Genomic DNA, 19,916 nt, shown 5'->3' with positions numbered 1-19,916 from the left:
TTTCTGCTCAGCGACTCTGCGCTGTCGTGTGTCGTGAAGGCCGCCTTGGAGAACGCTTACCTGAAGATCCAAGGCTGAATGCCCGTGACTGCTGAAGTGCTCCCCAACAGGAAGAGAACAGTCTTGCCTGGTGATTGTCGAGCGGTGTTCATTCATCCATTGTCATATCGTCTGCATGGTTTCCCCAATGTACCATGCCTTGGGACATCCTTTCCTGCAGCATATCAGGTAGACAACGTTGGCCGAGTTGCAAGAGTAGGTACCGTGTACCTGGTAGATGGTGTTCTCACGTGAAATGATGGCATCTGTGTCGATGATCCGGCACGTCTTGCAGAGGTTGCTGTGGCAGGGTTGTGTGGTGTCGTGGTCACTGCTCTCCTGAAGGCTGGGTAGTTTGCTGCGGACAATGGTCTGTTTGAGGTTGTTTGAAGGCAAGAAATGGGGGTGTGGGGATGACCTTGGTGGGATGTTCGTCTTCATCAATGTCATGTTGAAGGCTCTGGAGGAGATGCCGTAGCTTCTCCGCTCCGGGGAAGTACTGGACGACGAAGGGTACTCTGTCCACCATGTCCCGTGTTTGTCTTCTGAGGAGGTCGGTGCGGTTTTTCGCTGTGGCATGTCAGAACTGTTGATCGATGAGTCGAGCGTTATATCCTGTTCTTATGAGGGCATCTTTCAGCGTCTGGAGGTGTCTGTTGCGATCCTCCTCCTCCGAGCAGATCCTGTGTATTCGGAGGGCTTGTCCGTAGGGGATGGCTTCTTTAACGTGTTTAGGGTGGAAGCTGGAGAAGTGGAGCATCGTGAGGTTATCCGTGGGCTTGCGGTACAGTGAGGTGCTGAGGTGACCGTCCTTAATGGAGATGCGTGTGTCCAAGAATGCAACCGATTCCGGAGAGTAGTCCATGGTGAGTCTGATGGTGGGATGGAACTTGTTGATGTCATCATATAGTTGTTTCAGTGATTGTTCACCATGAGTCCAAAGGAAGAAAATATCATCGATGTATCTAGTGTATAGCATCGGTTGAAGGTCCTGTGCAGTGAAGAAGTCTTGTTCGAACCTGTGCATGAAGATGTTGGCATATTGAGGTGCGAATTTGGTCCCCATTGCTGTTCCGTGTGTCTGGATGAAGAACTGGTTGTTGAAGGTGAAGACATTGTGGTCCAGGATGAAGCGGATGAGTTGTAAAATTGCATCTGGAAACTGGCAGTTGACGGCATTGAGTACTGAGGCCGTTGCAGCAATGCCATCATCGTGGGGGATGCTGGTGTAGAATGCCGAGGCATCCATTGTGACGAGGAGTGCTCCTGGTTCAACTGCTCCATGTGCGCTGAGTTTCTGTAGGAAGTCCGTAATGTCGCGACAAAAGCTGGGGGTTCTTTGTACAATGGGTTTCAAGATGCCCTCGACATAGCCAGAGAGGTTCTCTCACAGGATTCCATTGCCTGAAACGATGGGACGGCCGGGTGTGTTTGCCTTGTGTATTTTTGGGAGGCAGTAGAGATCTCCAACGCGTGGAGTACGTGGGATGAGAGCACGGAGGGTGTTTTGAAGGTCCGGATCAAAGGTTTTGATCAGAGTGTTGAGTTGACGGGTGTGTTCTTTGGTCGGATCTGTGGGTAACTGTCTGTAGTGTTCCTCGTTGTTGAGTTGTCGGTACACTTCTTTGCAGTAATCCGTTCTGTTCAGTATGACGATGGCCCCTCCTTTGTCTGCTGGTTTGATGACAATGTTGCGGTTGGTCTTGAGAGCGTGGATGGCGTTGCGTTGTGCTTGGGTGATGTTCGGTGCTGTCTTGTGAGAGCGGCTGATGAATTTGGTGTTGACGCACCTCCTGATGGCTTGGGCATACATGTCAAGTCGAGGGCAGCGGCCTTCCGGAAGAGTCCAATTCGACTCTTTCCTCTTCGGTTGCACTGCGGATCTCTCTGTCTGCTGTTCCGGTTCATTAGCTGTCTCATTGTGTTCGCTGTTGGCCTCTTGGGGTTTGTGGAAGAACTCCCGCAGCCTCATTCGCCTGATGAATTCCTCTGTGTCCGCTGCGAGACTGATGGGGTCTATTTTGGTAGTGGGGCAAAAGTTGAGCCCTCGGCTGAGAACACCACGATATGCAATGTGACAGGATTAACCAATGACCTCAAGGGAAAGAATCTACTGAGTGACAGACAACAAAATATGAAGGAATTTCACATTCAGTTTGAAGGAGACAAGGCTAATGTTTTATACTTAAATAAAGGTAACTATAGGGAATGAAGGTATAGCTGGCTAAAGTAAACCGGGAAACTAGATTAAAAGGTAGAAAATTAGAAATGCAGTGGCAGACTTTTGAGGAGATGGTTAATAATGCTCAGCAAGGATTTATCTCAATGAGAAGGGAAGTGTCACTGAGAAGGATGCATCATTTGTGGCTAAATATGGAAGTTAAAGATTGCATCAAAAGTGAAAGAAACACTAAGAAGTAAAGAATGACAAAAATAAGAGGAAGAAAGTAGAGTATGAGTGAAAGCTAGCAATTAATCTAAAAACAGATAGTAAGAGTTTATTTTACAAATATTTAAATAGGAAAATAGTAACTAAAGCTAGTCTTGGTCCTCTATGAGTCTGGGCAATTAATGATGGAAAACAAGGAAATGGCAGAGGTGTTGAACAGCATTTTCTTTCTGTCTTCATTGTAGAAGATTTAAATAACTTCCCAAACTGTAACTGGAGGAATAACATCAAGATCAGTGTTGGGTCCTCAACTATTTACAATCTACATCAATGTCTTGGATGAAAAGGCTGAATGTACGGTAGCTAGATTTGCTGATGCCACCAAGATGAGCAGGAAAGTAAATTGCCAAGAAGAGATAGAGGGTCTGCAAAGGGACATAGACAGGTTGAGTAAGTGGGCAAAAACATTGGCAGATGGAGTATAATGTGGAAAAATGTCCTCTTTGGGGGAATAAGTAGGAAAGTTTTGTATTATTTAAATGGAGAAAGACTGCAGAACTTGGTGGTACGGAGGGATCTGGATGTCCTGACACAGGAATCATAAAAAGTTAGCATGCAGATTCAGCAAGTGATGAGAAGAACAAATGTTATGTTATTATTTATTATATGGCAAATGGATGCAAAAGTACGGAAGTTTTACTGCAGCTATACAGGACCTTAGTGAGACCACATCTGGGATAATGTGTAGAGTTTTGTTCTGAAAAGAACAACTTGAAGAAGAATGTATTATTTTAGAAATAGTTCAGAGAAGGTTTACTCGACTCATTCTTGGGAAGAAGGACTTATCTTAAAAAAAAGATTGAAAGGTTGTGCCTGTATCCATTGAAGTTTGGAAGAATGAGAGGCGATGTTATTGAAAAACATAAGATTAGGGACTTGATACGTGGATTACAGAAGGATATTTCTTCTTGTGTGGGAGACTAGAACTAAAGGGCAGAGTTTAAGAATAAAAGATGGTTCCTTTTAAGAAAGTTAGGATTTTTTTCTCTCACAATATGTGGAATTCTCTATCCCAGAAGGCAGTGAAGGTTGGGTCATTGAATTTATTCAAGGCTGAGTTAGATAGTTTTTTATAGATAATGAAGTCAAAGGTTATGGGGGTTAGACAGGAAAATGGAGTTGAGACCACAATCAGATCATCTATGATCTTATCAAATAGCAGAGTCAAATGACCTACTCTTGCTCCTAAGTCCTATGTTCGTATCTTCGTCTTTGGAACTCCAGAGAGTCATGGGGGCAGAGCTCTTGTGCGGGACTTTATGGCCTCGCTCAAGTGAGACCGGTAATTCCTGCCCAAGGTCAACAGACATTTCCGTTATCCGCCCTCGCCCGTTCTGATTCCGTGGCGGGCGAGGCAGTAGATTTCCAGGGCTTGTGTATATTTAAGGCTGATACAGATAGATTTTTGATTGGTAAGGGAATCAAGAGTTAAGAACATAAGAACATAAGAACATAAGAAATAGGAGCAGGAGTAGGCCATCTAGCCCCTCGAGCCTGCCCCGCCATTCAATAAGATCATGGCTGATCTGACGTGGATCAGTACCACTTACCCGCCTGATCCCCATAACCCTTAATTCCCTTACCGATCAGGAATCCATCCATCCGCGCTTTAAACATATTCAGCGAGGTAGCCTCCACCACCTCAGTGGGCAGAGAATTCCAGAGATTCACCACCCTCTGGGAGAAGAAGTTCCTCCTCAACTCTGTCTTAAACCGACCCCCCTTTATTTTGAGGCTGTGTCCTCTAGTTTTAACTTCCTTACTAAGTGGAAAGAATCTCTCCGCCTCCACCCTATCCAGCCCCCGCATTATCTTATAAGTCTCCATAAGATCCCCCCTCATCCTTCTAAACTCCAACGAGTACAAACCCAATCTCCTCAGCCTCTCCTCATAATCCAAACCCCTCATCTCCGGTATCAACCTGGTGAACCTTCTCTGCACTCCCTCCAATGCCAATATATCCTTCCTCATATAAGGGGACCAATACTGCACACAGTATTCCAGCTGCGGCCTCACCAATGCCCTGTACAGGTGCATCAAGACATCCCTGCTTTTATATTCTATCCCCTTCGCAATATAGGCCAACATCCCATTTGCCTTCTTGATCACCTGTTGTACCTGCAGACTGGGCTTTTGCGTCTCATGCACAAGGACCCCCAGGTCCCTTTGCACGGTAGCATGTTTTAATTTGTTTCCATTGAGATAGTAATCCCATTTGTTATTATTTCCTCCAAAGTGTATAACCTCGCATTTCTCAACGTTATACTCCATTTGCCATATCCTCGCCCACTCACTCAGCCTGTCCAAATCTCTCTGCAGATCTTCTCCGTCCTCCACACGATTCACTTTTCCACTTATCTTTGTGTCGTCTGCAAACTTCGTTACCCTACACTCCGTCCCCTCCTCCAGATCATCTATATAAATGGTAAATAGTTGCGGCCCGAGTACCGATCCCTGCGGCACGCCACTAGTTACCTTCCTCCAACCGGAAAAACACCCATTTATTCCGACTCTTTGCTTCCTGTCGGATAGCCAGTCCCCAATCCACTTTAACACACTACCCCCAACTCCGTGTGCCCTAATCTTCTTCAGTAGCCTTTTATGGGGCACCTTATCAAACGCCTTTTGGAAATCCAAAAACACCGCATCCACCGGTTCTCCTCCATCAACCGCCCTAGTCACATCTTCATAAAAATCCAACATGTTCGTCAAGCACGACTTTCCCCTCATGAATCCATGCTGCGTCTGATTGATCGAACCATTTCTATCCAGATGCCCTGCTATCTCCTCTTTAATAATGGATTCCAGCATTTTCCCTACTACAGACGTTAAGCTGACCGGCCTATAGTTACCCGCCTTTTGTCTCCTTCCTTTTTTAAACAGCGGCGTAACATTAGCCGTTTTCCAATCAACCGGCACTACCCCAGAATGCAACGAGTTTTGATAAATAATCACTAACGCATCCACTATTACCTCTGACATTTCTTTCAATACCCTGGGATGCATTCCATCCGGACCCGGGGACTTGTCCACCTTCAGTCCCATTAGTCTACCCAGCACTGCCTCTCTGGTTACATTAATTGTATTAAGTATTTCTCCTGCTGCCAACCCTCTATCGTTAATATTTGGCAAACTATTTGTGTCCTCCACCGTGAAGACCGACACAAAAAACTTATTTAAAGACTCAGCCATATCCTCATTTCCCACTATTAACTCCCCCCTCTCGTCCTCCAAGGGTCCAACATTCACTCTAGCCACTCTATTCCTTTTTATATATTTATAAAAACTTTTACTATCATTTTTTATATTAATTGCTAGCCTAGCTTCATAGTCTATCCTTCCTTTCTTTATCGCTTTCTTAGTCTCTCTTTGTTGTTTCTTAAATTTTTCCCAATCACTTGTTTCTCCACTATTTTTGGCCACTCTGTACGCAGCTGTTTTTAATTTAATACTCTCCTTTATTTCCTTCGTTATCCACGGCTGGTTCTCCCTTTTCTTACAATCCTTGTTTTTTGCTGGAATATATTTTTGCTGAGAACTGAAAAGGATCTCCTTAAAAATCCTCCACTGTTCCTCAGCTATCCTACCTGCCAGCCTGCTCTCCCAGTCTACCTTAGCCAATTAATCCCTCATCCTATCATATTTCCCTCTGTTCAAACAGAGGACACTGGTTTGGGACCAAACTTTCTCCTCTTCCATCTGAATCAGAAATTCGACCATATTGTGGTCACTAGACCCAAGAGGGTCCTTCACAATAAGATCCTTAATTCTACCTACCTCGTTACACAATACCAGATCCAAAATAGCTCGTTCCCTCGTCGGTTCCGTAACATGCTGTTCAAGGAAACTATCCCGACAGCATTCTAAGAACTCTTCCTCCATTCCACCCTTACCGACTTGAGTCTGCCAGTCAATGTGCATGTTGAAGTCCCCCATGATTATTGCCGTTCCGTTTTTACACGCATCCCTTATCTGCTTGTTTATAGCCCTCCCCACCTCAACATTATTATTTGGGGGCCTATATACCACACCTACTAGTGTCTTTCTCCCTCTACTATTCCTCATCTCTACCCATAACGATTCCACGTTTTGTTCCTCAGAGCCTATGTCATCCCTCAGTACTACCCTGATATTATCTCTTATTAATAGCGCGACCCCACCACCTTTTCCTTCCTGTCTATTCTTCCTAAACGCCTGATACCCCTGGATATTCATCTCCCAGTCCTGGTCACCTTTCAGCCACGTTTCTGTAATGGCCACTAGATCGTACCCACTCGTGCTGATTTGCACCATCAACTCATATACCTTGTTCCGAATGCTTCGTGCATTCAGGCAAAGTGTCCTTATTCCAGCTTTTATCTGGACCCGCTTTGATGAGTCGCGAACACCCTCTCCCTCTACTCCCTTATCTAAATTACCGCCTTCATTCACTTGCACCCTCTCCTCTACCATTAATTTTGTAATTCCCCTTACCCCTGCATCCTCCACCCCATCAATTAGTTCCTTGATCCTAGTCAACTCTTCTAGCTCCCCTCCCCCCAACCTATCTAGTTTAAATTCTCCCCAGTAACTTTAGCCAACCTACCGGCCAGGATATTGGTCCCCGTGTGATTCAAGTTCCACCCGTTTTTTGTATACAGATCACCCCTGCCCCTAAAGAGGTCCCAATGGTCCAGGAACCTGAATCCCTGCCCCCTGCACCAGTCCCTCAGCCACACATTCATCTTCCACCTCACTCCATTCCTGCCCTCACCTTCCCGTGGCACAGGCAGTAATCCTGAGATTACTACCTTTGCTTTCCTCTTTCTCAGCTGTCTCCCTAATTCCCTGTACTCCCTTTTCATGACCCCTTCTCCCTTCCTACCCACATCAGCGGTACCAATATGTACCGCTACCTCAGGCTCCTCTCCCTCCCACCTCAGGATTTCCGGGACGCGACTAGCGACATCCTGGATCCCGGCCCCATTCCATTCTTCCCAGAGTTACGGGGAAAGGGCAGGAAAATGGATATGAGGAATGTCAGATCGGCCATGATCCTATTGAATGGTGGAGCAGGCTCGAGGGGCTAATGGCTTACTGCTGTTCCTATTTCTTATGGTCTGACCATCTTGCGTGGAACAGTACTGAATCATGTCTCCAAGTAAGTCCATTGCTACAGCTTCTCTCTACCTTCAACGGAAGTAGTTAGAGTCAATTTAGAGACAACAGGGTTTGGACTTACTCTCGTTTTTATGCTCAGGCCTGTTGCACTGTAGAGTCCTTTCAGGCTGAAGAGACAGAATGCTGTTGTCTCCCCAGCCACAGCTGGGTTAACTCAGTCCCATGATTTTAGAAAACAAGCAGCCTTCAGACAACGTGCCTCTTTGTTCCTCCTTCACATTGAACCATCATCCTGTGTGTGAATTCTGGGTAATTATCATCTCCAAAAAGCAAAAAATAAGTAAGTGAGCTGTGTTCAAACAGTTGGTGAGTCAGAAAGTGGAATCAATTTATCGTCTTGGAAAATTCATTGATTTGAGTTATAAAGGGATATGCTTCAGGCAAAAAGACCATTATCCCAACCAGTCTGTCCACCAGTTAACCTTTTACTGGTCCATAAGTGATTGCCGATATCATTTGCAAAATGTAAAGGGGGATGTAATGCCTAGTGGTATTATCTCTAGACTATTAATCCAGAAACTCAGCTAATGTTCTGAGGACTTGGGTTCGAATCCAGCCACGGCAGATGGTGGAATTTGAATTCAATTTTAAAAATTTGGAATTAAGAATCTACTAATGACCATGAATCGATTGTAGGGAAAAACCCATCTGGTTCACTAATGTCCATTATGGAAGGAAATCTGCCGTCCTTACCTGGTCTGGCTTATATGTGACTTCAGAGCCACAGCATTGCAATTGACTCTCAACTGCCCTCCAAGGGCAACTGGTCAGCCAGCCACGCCCATTTCCCACAAATACATTTAAAAAAATCTTTTAGGATCTCTAGAACCAAAAACATTTCCTTTTGGCAACATTTTTGGTATAGGAAGATCTTCCAATGGTATTGATTTTCTCATGCTGCGTATGCTGGTGATCTTCTTGCTAAATAATTTCTCTGCACAATTCCATATTTATCTCAGATTTCCGTGTCTTGGAACAAAGCTCCTAATTTTTGGAATTTGCATATGACAGGAAAAATGAATCTGTTTCTATGGAAACCAATGGCACAGAAGAAGGCCATTTGACTCACCATACCCATGCCATCTCTTTTATTTAGAGGATTACTTAAGATGTGCAGGTTAGGTGGATTGGCCATGCTAAATTGCCCCTTAGTATCAGGGTGACTAGCTAGGGTAAATGCATGGGGTTATGGGGATCGGGCCTGGCTGGGATTGTGGTTGTTGCAGACTCGATGGGCCAAATAGCCTCCTTCTGCACTGTAGGATTCTATGAATCTATGATTACAAAACTGATCCCATTACCCCACTTTCTGCTTGTAACATATATCTTCCTCTGCTTCAAGATTTTTTGTTTCAAAGATGCAATGGGATCTATCTAAATCCCTACTACTGCACCAAAGCATTCCATACTACAATTGTCCTTTATATTACTCTCAGCCTCTCTGTTTTCTCGTGATCGCTGATTTCCTTTGCAGTGACATAATATTTCAATATTAAACTCCTCATAGTTTTAACGCAGCTGTTGGCACTCGCAGCTCTGAGTCTCGTAGTCCTGGCTTCAAGTCTGAGTCAGGGCTTGAGGAAAAAAATCAAGGTTGACACTCCTGTGCAGTGCTGAGAGAGTGCTGCACTACTGGAAGCGCTGTCTTTCAGATAAGACTTTAAACTGAGTTCCCACCTGCTTGTTTGAGTGAAATGTATGGCACTGTTTTGAAGAGAAGTGGAGAATTATCCCTCATGTCTTAGCTAGTATTTATCCCTCAATCAACATCACAAAGAAACAGATGATCCGTTGGTTATTACCGCTGAGGTAACTCAATAGTAGCAGGGCAGGAGTCAATTCTGTGTCCAGAGCTCTTCATAGAGATGACGTTGACAGATGCTGTTACCTGGGTGTGGTGAACCATAATTGGTTACCACTATGAGTACTGAACCATAGATGGTCAGCACTATGGGTACTTGTAGATATGTTACTGTTGTCACTGTTGGGGTTAGGGTTGGGGTGTTCTACCTGTTGATATTGTTCTGTGGTACACTCCAGTTGGCTCCGCCTACCTGGAGGAGTATAAAGGTCACTGCACTGCCTGGTGACCCTTTAGTCTGGGATTGTATTGTATATAGTATGCTCCATTCTTATTAGTAATAAAAGCCTTTATTTCCCGGGTACGATCTAGCCTCCCGAGTGATTTAATCGCGCATCAATTTTATTACTAACAAATTTTGGTAAAAAAAAACACCATGGAGCAAATGTTGAAACCCGATAGGCTTACCTTAGATCAACATGCAGCGGGAGCGTCGAACACTTTCGACCATTGGTTAATGTGTTTTCAAGACTACATCGATGCCTCAACAGCCATTCAAAACGACGCCGATAGACTGCGGGTCCTCCACGCGAGGGTAAGCGACACCGTATACTCATCAATCCGCGATGCCCAAGACTACAAAGGGGCCATCGAACTACTTAAGAAACTGTACAACAAACCGCCAAACGAGATCCATGCTCGACACCTTCTAGCCACTCGACGGCGGCAGCCCGGCGAAACGACTGGACAGTACCTGCGTGAACTTCAGCAGCTAGCCAGAGCCTGCAACTGCAAGCCAGTGTCGGCGGCCCAGTATACGAACGACTTGATCCGAGATGCGTTCGTGGCGGGAATCGGCTCATCGTATATTCGCCTGCGGCTGCTAGAGCAAGGTAAGCTAGACCTAGCTAAGACGGTGGAATTGGCTGACACGATGGAAACGGCCTCCAGAAGTCTAGAAACTTACCCCACCGATCACGTGGGAACATCGTGGCAAGTACAGCCACCGACTCAACTCTACCCAGCGGTTCCCGAAAAACTGCGCGATTGTGCTTTCAACCTCGGACCTGACGATGGCGGCAGCTCCAGGAGGCCCGCGGTGCTATTTCTGTGGATTGGCGAAACACCCTCGGCAGCGATGTCCAGCCAGAACGGTATTTTGCTCCGTGTGTGGGAAGAAAGGGCATTATGCCAAAGTCTGCAGGGCTAAACCACCCTCCAAACATAGCAGCGGGGCGTGTGATTCTCCAGAGCCTGTCTCCTTGTCTCCAGCTTCTTCGAGGTCTTCCACCACGTGCGATTCCAGAGCGCCGCCATTCCTGACGACGAAGACGCAAGACACGTGCGACCTGCAGGGGCCGCCACTTTTAGAGCCACCGACCACGTGCGATCCATGGGCGCAGCCATTTTGGTCGGCACCGACCGCAGACGACCAGCAGGGGTCATCATCATCAACCATCTCAGCTGCCTGCAGTTGCACTCAAGACCCAACGGTGGCGTCAATCATCCTGGACCAGGCCAAGCCTCACAGACTCGACAAGTCCATGATGGGCATAGAGGTAAATGGACGCCTAATTCATTGTTTGTTTGACAGCGGGAGCACGGAGAGTTTCATTCACCCTGACACCGTGAAACGGTGTGGTCTCCGAGTACGGACTGTCAGACAGACAATTTCGATGGCATCGAGGTCCCGATCTGTTACCGTGCTTGGGAGCTGCGTGGTCAACCTGACGGTGCAGGGCACAGTTTATGAGAACTTCAGGCTCCTCGTGTTACCGCACCTTTGCGCTCCGATACTCCTGGGACTAGACTTTATGGTCCACTTGAGGAGTGTAACCCTGCAGTACGATGGGCCACTCCCTCCACTTTCAGTGGGAGAACAGCAGCCTCCAAATTGCCCAGCGCGCTCCACGTGTAGCCTCTCGACACTCAGAATCACCCCACCATCTTTATTCGAGAATCTCGTGCCAGGCTGCAAGCCCATCGCAACTAAGAGCAGGCGTTACAGCGCTGAGGATCAGATCTTTATTCGATCTGAAGTTCAGCGGCTCCTCAGGGAAGGGATCATTCAACCTAGCACTAGTCCATGGAGAGCGCAAGTCGTGGTGGTTAAAACTGGAGACAAACCCCGGATGGTCATAGACTATAGTCAGACCATTAATAGATACACGCAGCTGGATGCGTATCCTCTCCCGCGCATATCTGACATGGTCAACCAGATTGCGCAGTACCGGGTGTTCTCCACCATTGACTTGAAGTCAGCTTACCACCAGCTCCCCATTCGCCCAGAGGACCGAAAATATACGGCCTTTGAGGCGGATGGTCGCCTTTACCATTTTTTAAGGGTTCCCTTTGGCATCACGAATGGGGTCTCGGTCTTCCAGCGTGCAATGGACCGAATGGTGGACCAGAATGGGCTGCGGGCTACCTTCCCGTACCTGGACAACGTCACTATCTGCGGCCATGACCAGCAGGACCATGATGCCAATCTCCTTAGATTTTTACGCACTGCGTCTCGCCTGAATCTGACCTACAACAGGGAGAAGTGTGAATTTAGCAAGCGCCGCCTAGCAATTCTCGGATACGTGGTGGAAAACGGGGTCCTTGGCCCTGATCCAGACCGTATGCGTCCCCTCCTTGAACTCCCCCTACCCACTAGTATAAAAGCACTGAGAAGATGCTTAGGTTTCTTTTCATACTATGTACAGTGGGTTCCCAATTATGCGGACAAAGCCCGTCCACTCATAAAGTCTACCTCTTTTCCCCAAGCAGCAGAGGCTCGCTTAGCCTTTGAAGGGATAAAGGCCAACATCGCGAAAGCCACGATGCACGCTGTCGATGAGTCCATCCCATTTCAGGTGGAGAGTGATGCATCTGATTTCGCCCTGGCCGCCACACTTAACCAGGCGGGCAGGCCCGTCGCCTTTTTATCTCGCACCCTCCAAGGCCCTGAAATTCGGCACTCCGCGGTGGAAAAAGAGGCTCAGGCCATTGTGGAGGCCGTCCGGCATTGGGGCCATTACTTGGCGGGAAAACGATTCACCCTGCTCACGGACCAGCGGTCCGTGGCATTCATGTTCAACAACACGTTACGGGGTAAGATCAAAAATGATAAAATCTTGAGGTGGAGAATCGAACTCTCCACCTACAACTATGATATCATGTACCGTCCGGGGAAGCTCAATGAGCCCTCAGACGCCCTGTCGCGTGGAACATGTGCAAGTGTGCAGGAGGATCGATTACAGGCCCTCCACAATGATCTCTGCCATCCGGGGATCATTCGGCTCTTCCATTTCGTAAAGGCCCGGAATCTACCCTACTCAGTGGATGATGTCAGGTCAATAACCCGAAGCTGCCAGGTATGTGCTGAATGCAAACCGCACTTCTACCGACCTGACAGGGCACACCTCATTAAGGCCACTCGCCCTTTTGAAAGACTGAGTGTGGACTTCAAGGACCCCCTTCCTTCGACAGATCAGAACGTGTACTTCCTCAACGTGATTGACGAGTACTCACGATTCACTTTTGCCATTCCCTGTTCAGACATGACCGCTGCCACGGTTATCAAAGCATTACGGGATCTTTTCACCCTGTTTGGTTACCCCAGCTATATCCACAGTGATAGGGGCTCGTCATTTATGAGTGACGACTTGAGGCAATACCTGCTCTCAAAAGGGATTGCCTCAAGTAGAACTACGAGTTACAACCCCAGGGGTAACGGGCAGGTTGAAAGAGAAAATGCTACAGTCTGGAAGGCTGGCTTACTGACGTTGAGGTCTAAGGGTCTTCCAGTCTCCCGTTGGCAAGAGGTACTTTCTGATGCGCTCCATTCCATCCGGTCCCTCCTGTGTACGGCAACCAACGCTACTCCACATGAGAGGATGTTTTCCTTCCCTAGGAAGTCTTCCTCTGGGACCTCATTGCCGTCTTGGTTGATGTACTCAGGACCTGTCCTCCTGCGACGGCATGTAAGGACCCGCAAGTCCGACCCTTTGGTTGAACAGGTCCATCTCCTCCACGCCAACCCTCAATATGCCTATGTGGCATATCCTGACGGGCGAGAGGACATGGTCTCTATTAGAGATCTGGTGCCTGCAGGGGACTTAGAAACCCCAGTCGCTCCCACACCCCTAGTTAGGGACCCCTTGACCTTTATCTCCCCTCCTGACACAGCGCGGGCAGTATCGGGACCACCACTTAATCCTCTTACTCCCGTGTACAGCTTGCCTGAGTCCAGGAGATTGTCGCCACCTCGAGGCGTGCTCGAGTCCAGCAGATTGTCGCCACCTCGTGGTCCACCTGTCCGTGAGGAACTGGAGGAGTCACTGGACACCGCCTTGGAGAGAGGGTCATCATGGTCACCAGAACCGGCGTTACCGCCAGTGTTGAGGAGGTCGCAGAGACGGTGCGGTCCTCCAATACGACTGAACTTGTGAATATATGGACAGTTCGTTCTGTTTTTTGCCCCGCCGGCCTTTGTTTTAAAGGAGGGGTGAATGTGGTGAACCATAGTTGGTTACCACTATGAGTACTGAACCATAGATAGTCAGCACTATGGGTACTTGTACATATGTTACTGTTGTCACTGTTGGGGTTAGGGTTGGGGTGTTCTACCTGTTGATATTGTTCTGTGTTACACTCCAGTTGGCTCCGCCTACCTGGAGGAGTATAAAGGTCACTGCACTGCCTGGTGACCCTTTAGTCTGGGATTGTATTGTATATAGTATGCTCCATTCTTGTTAGTAATAAAAGCCTTTATTTCCCGGGTACGATCTAGCCTCCCGAGTGATTTAATCGCGCATCACTGGGTATTGCCAGTGACCGGGTTGTCCAGCCCCTCCGCCAATCTCACATTTTCACCGAGTCACATATAAGACTGTAGGCTAAGCAATGCATGTTACACTGACTGTGGCCAGTCACATGAGATCATTCAACTGCTTGCCAGGTTCGAGAGATGACCTCACACATGACCCCACTCGCTGCCTATGGCTGCAGCTCTCCCACTTGCCCTCACTGCAAGCCCCAAAGCCTGAGTGACTGAGGCCCATTGTGGTTAGCTGCACTCAGTTTCCAGGGCCTCTTAAATCCTCTGATTTATTGCATAAGTTTCTTTTCTGAGGTGACACAGTGGCATTATGCTTGTGAGAGACTGGCAACTTTGTTCCAGCTCCTGACTGATACAGGCAATGCCCACGCAACTCCACACCCCCCCGACAATCTATGCTCGCATTCACAACTGCTGCCGACTGGAGCCAGCTCTAACCCCCTGCTAACTCACCACCTCATTAAGACTGGTGAGCCTCTGAAACCCAGTGCTTTGGGTGCAGTGTTTGCAAAACCTTAAACTCAGGAAAGATTCGATTAATGCCCTATTGAACAGACTTAATTATCTTCCCGCCACCCCTCAGTGTGAGGCCCTCCCCCCATGCCTGTCGCCCATTGGAATATCTGGTGGAAACATGAAGACTTCCATTCAGGCTTCCATTCCAATACCTTTCATTGTGATATTCTGACTCCTCATGCCTCCCTGCCTGTTGCAACAGGAAAATCCAACCCTGTGTCTCACTGAGAGTTCTACAGTCTAACAGCTTCACTGTTTCTTACCTTGCTGATGGATCATAGGATCCCAACAGTGCAGAAGGAGGCCATTCAGCCCGTTGAGTCTGCACCGACCACAATCCCACCTATCAGTCTATATCCCCAGAACCCCATGCACTTATCCTAGCTAGTCCCCCTGACACTAAGGGGCAATTTAGCATGGCCAACCCACTTAACCTGCACATCTTTGGACTATGGGAGGAAACAGGAGCACCCAGAGGAAACACACGCAGACACGGAGAATATGCAAACAGTGATTGGACAGTGATCCAAGCCGGGAATCGAACTCTGGTCCCCGGTGCTGTGAAGCAGCAGTACTAACCACTGTGCCACCGTGCTGCCGATACCACAGAGACTCTGTGAAAGGTGCCATGCTGGATCAAACCTGAAGCAGCTGTAGCATGATGAACAATGAGCAGTGCACCACTCACCATGAAACCCGGTCCACCCTACAGTAGAAACTTTTACATTGGGCAGAATCATTTCCGGCCTATCAGTGGGGCTGGAGGGGGTTTCCTGCCCTGGAATCCTACCTCCAGGGAGCTCCCAGCCAGTTCGTACACTCAGCAACACCACTGGGAGCAGTGACAAATGCTGGGATACCAATCAATCCCACCGGGCATTGGAGCACCAGGATTGAGGCAAGTGCAGGTCTTGTGGTGAGGAGGGGCAGGAGGTCCCATGTCTGTGGCGGGGGTGTGTTGTGCTTGATCTTTGAAAGCCAGGCAAGGCTGGGAGCATCTTGGGGCCTATACCTTGGAGAGGGCACCCTTATGCCCTCCAGGCGAAAACAGGACACCCCTATTGGGAAACCCCCCCCCCCCAACACCATTCTGGAGCCTCTCCTGCCAGCATCCAAATTGTAGCTGGATGGGAAATGGTCTTTTGTGGCCATTAATTGACCACTTAAGTGCCCCAACTGGGGCAAGGGTGGCCTGCCATGCCAGCTTCCCCCCCCCCCCCACCACCCCTGACTTAACCTCTCCACCCGCCCACCCCCCCTTATAAAATTGCAGACAGATCAAGGTGGGTAGAAGGGCAGCTCAAGGACCAGTCAGAGAATTTAATGGGTCCCCCTGCTTGCAGACGTACCAGTGGGCATCCAACCCACTATAAAATTCTGCCCATTATGTTTCTTCATTCCCCCCCCCCCCCCCTCTCCCGTGCCCCCACATTGTCAGTGAATGCTCAACATTGTTTCTGCCTTATTTCCATTCCACAGTACAGGTTTCAAGTGTAAATTCCTATCAGCTCTCTTGTTAATGGAATGAAATGTATTTTCTTTCCACTCATTTTCTTTCCGAATCGCTTCTCAATAATGGTTTAATTTCACAAACATTCAGTTCACTGTGAAATTGAGCATAGTGCGTTACAAGCTGTAGTATATGCTTAGTTCAGGCGTTGGGTTCATGTGCTCCAAAGTGGGTCAGTTAGTAGGTCAGAGGGAAGGAATATGAGGCCTCTTACTATTTGCCTGTTATCTGCCTCTCCATTGCATTCTTCAATTTACACCTACATGTTTCTTTGGCAGATCAAATGGGAAGTTTCCGAGGAGCAGAGGAAGGAGTGCACTGCGAAAGGCAAGACCAGGGTCTGTATCCCTTTATCTGTACATCTATAGGGTTTGACAGTAGTCCCAGCAGTATTCCTGGTGACAATCGAGGGAGTGGCCAGATCAGGAGAAAGATGAGAGCAGAATCCTTGGTAGGATTGGGGCTGGAAATGCTGAACAGGTCAGCAACCGTGGAGAGGGAGGAACAAAGTTATTTGTCAGGACAGTGACCTTTCATCCAAACCCATTTCTTCCAGATCCTCTGTGTATATGCCAAAATGTAGCATCCATATCTCTGGGCCAAATGCTCTGAGTACAAGTCCCACTTCAGGACTTGAAGGCCACGGGAGGGACATTCATACTGAGGCCCAACAGGTTGATTATCAAAATCCTACTAAATATGATTGCAGACAGAAAGAATGGGAGAGTTTCCTGGTCAGAGGGCAACGTCAAACCTCTGCATTGCTTTGCCAAGCATAACCATGGACCAACGCAATGGAAGTCTATGGTCACTGATGCCTTCTTAGGGCATTGTCCCTGAATAAGGAGGTGCATATCCCAGCTTGCTTTTTTTTATACACCTCTTAGATTCTAATTGTGTTTGAGGGGAGATGTAAGTGGTACATAAAAAGCAGCTGAGCTATGCACTAGGGATTGAAAGGAACCCATAACATTGTTTTTTGTAGTTGTCGAAGGAGCAAGGCATCTTGCTCAGAAGTGCGAAATAATTTTAGCTATCTCTAGTCTGGAGGAGTTAGGAATTCAATAAATGACTCAGCATGGTGGCACAGTGGTTAGCACTGCTGCTTCACGGCACCAGGGACCCGGGTTTGATTCCCGGCTTGGATCACTGTCTGTGTGGAGTCTGCACCTTCTCCCCATGTCTGCTTGGGTTTCCTCTGGGTGCTCTGGTTTCCTCACACAGTCTGAAAGATGTGCTGGTTCGGTGCATTGGCCATGCTAAATTCTCCCTCAGTGTACCCGAACAGGAGCTGGAGTGTGGCGACTAGAGGATTTTCATGGTGTTAAAACTTAAACTAAAGTAATGTTTCAATAAAGAATGAAAGAAACAATATAGAAATCCTTTAAAAAGAAAGAGAGAACAGCAGAGAGAAATAATAAAATGGAGAATAGCAGTGAGGATGTAGCGAACTAATTCTAGGAGAAATTGAAAAGGATCAGAGGGTGTGAACAGATACAGAACTTAACATTAAATCACAGTGAGTCAGTAATAAATTGGACGAATAGAATGTTGAATTATTCTAGCATTGTCAATTCAGTCTAAATTGGAAAACGTCATACTAAAACTACCCAGTCCAGGTTGAGGCTGCGTCACGAGTACCTGCAGAGATGACGTAGAGAAGGTCACAAAGTTGAAACCCGACACTCTGAGATGCTCCTTTGTCAATGTCTACTAGATAATGGCTCCAACTTCCTTTTGAAAAGAGATATTGGAGAAAGGCTGATGGAAGGGGATGGATGGAAATCACTTTGTTTCATGTCTTACAGGAAGAGTGCAACAATTTCATCCGGGTCCTGCAGTACCTTAACGACACGCACATTTTCATGTGTGGAACATTTGCCTTTAACCCGAAGTGCACCTACATAGTAAGAGAAATTCTCTTTTAATCACAGAGGCCTCGATATGACTGTGAGCTTCTCCTGTGTATTCGAAGTTTCATGTGTTTCCTTGAGAATAGCAGAAACGTAATTGTTTTCTCAGACTAATAAATAATAAAGTCTAAGGGTGATGTTGTCATGGAAACCTGTCACTCGACCTTCACTCAGTTCATGAACAGGATGCAGGAATGTAACTGGAGCAATAGTGATGTCATTGCCAATCAGGAGAAATTTATTCTTTTAATTTAAACAGCTTTTACTCATCTGGCTGTTAACAAATGTTTCATAAATTACATGAGCTCAAGTTCTGCTCTATCTATTGACTATTCCTTGGTTCCAAACGTTCCACCATAATAATAGAAGCCACATCAAGGGAGTTAATTTGTGATGTGACTGGCGTGGGGAGTAATGATGGAACCACTGATGAGTTATGTTTATTAGTGAGTGCAGTGCAGTGTGAGCAGCAGTAAGGGGCAGCTGATGGTGTAATAGTGACTCGGGCTGTTGTATCTTCTATAGTCAATGAGAAACCGGTGTGATGTGTGCAGTAGTGAGTGAGGGGCTGGTGTGATGTGCGCAGTAGTGAGTGAGGGGCTGGTGTGATGTGCGCAGTAGTGAGTGAGGGGCTGGTGTGATGTGCGCAGGAGTGAGTGAGGGGCTGGTGTGATGTGTGCAGTAGTGAGTGAGGGGCCAGTGTGATGTGTGCAGTAGTGAGTGAGGGGCTGGTGTGATGTGTGCAGTAGTGAGTGAGGGGCTGGTGTGATGTGTGCAGTAGTGAGTGAGGGGCTGGTGTGATGTGTGCAGTAGTGAGTGAGGGGCTGGTGTGATGTGTGCAGTAGTGAGTGAGGGGCTGGTGTAATGTGTGCAGTAGTGAGCGAGGGGCTGGTGTGATGTGTGCAGTAGTGAGTGAGGAGTCGGTGTGATGCGTGCAGTAATGAGTGAGGGGCCTGTGTGATGTGTGCAGTAGTGAGTGAGGGGCTGGTGTGATGTGTGCAGTAGTGAGTGAGGGGCCTGTGTGATGTGTGCAGTAGTGAGTGAGGGGCCTGTGTGATGTGTGCATTAGTGAGTGAGGGGCCGGTGTGATGTGTGCAGTAGTGAGTGAGGGGCTGGTGTGATGTGTGCAGTAGTGAGTGAGGGGCTGGTGTGATGTGCGCAGTAGTGAGTGAGGGGCTGGTGTGATGTGTGCAGTAGTGAGTGAGGGGCCAGTGTGATGTGTGCAGTAGTGAGTGAGGGGCTGGTGTGATGTGTGCAGTAGTGAGTGAGGGGCCAGTGTGATCTGTGCAGTAGTGAGTGAGGGGCTGGTGTGATGTGTGCAGTAGTGAGTGAGGGGCTGGTGTGATGTGTGCAGTAATGAGTGAGGGGCCAGTGTGATGTGTGCAGTAGTGAGTGAGGGGCTGGTGTAATGTGTGCAGTAGTGAGTGTGGGGCTGGTGTGATGTGTGCAGTAGTGAGTGAGGGGCTGGTGTGATGTGTGCAGTAGTGAGTGAGGGGCCGGTGTGATGTGTGCAGTAGTGAGTGAGGGGCGGGTGTGATGTGTGCAGTAGTGAGTGAGGGGCTGGTGTGATGTGTGCAGTAGTGAGTGAGGGGCTGGTGTGATGTGTGCAGTAGTGAGTGAGGGGCTGGTGTGATGTGTGCAGTAGTGAGTGAGGGGCTGGTGTGATGTGTGCAGTAGTGAGTGAGGGGCTGGCGTGATGTGTG

General features: G+C 47.8%; 1 protein-coding gene across 1 annotated transcript in view; it reads left to right on the top strand.

Moving 5' to 3' along the window:
• The window catches only part of LOC144505212 (semaphorin-4B-like), a 132,843-nt gene that overhangs the window by 30,342 nt on the left and 82,585 nt on the right, over nucleotides 1-19,916 (top strand). Inside the window, exons 3-4 of the mRNA XM_078231196.1 lie at nucleotides 16,579-16,638; nucleotides 18,109-18,207. Coding sequence (XP_078087322.1) covers nucleotides 16,579-16,638; nucleotides 18,109-18,207 — 159 coding nt within the window. The remainder of the gene's footprint in view (nucleotides 1-16,578; nucleotides 16,639-18,108; nucleotides 18,208-19,916) is intronic.

The sequence above is a fragment of the Mustelus asterias genome, chromosome 16 (genome assembly GCF_964213995.1).
Source record: "Mustelus asterias chromosome 16, sMusAst1.hap1.1, whole genome shotgun sequence".
NCBI lineage: Eukaryota > Metazoa > Chordata > Chondrichthyes > Carcharhiniformes > Triakidae > Mustelus > Mustelus asterias.
Note: the sequence above shows the minus strand (reverse complement) of the source record. Positions and strands in the feature narration are given on the sequence as shown.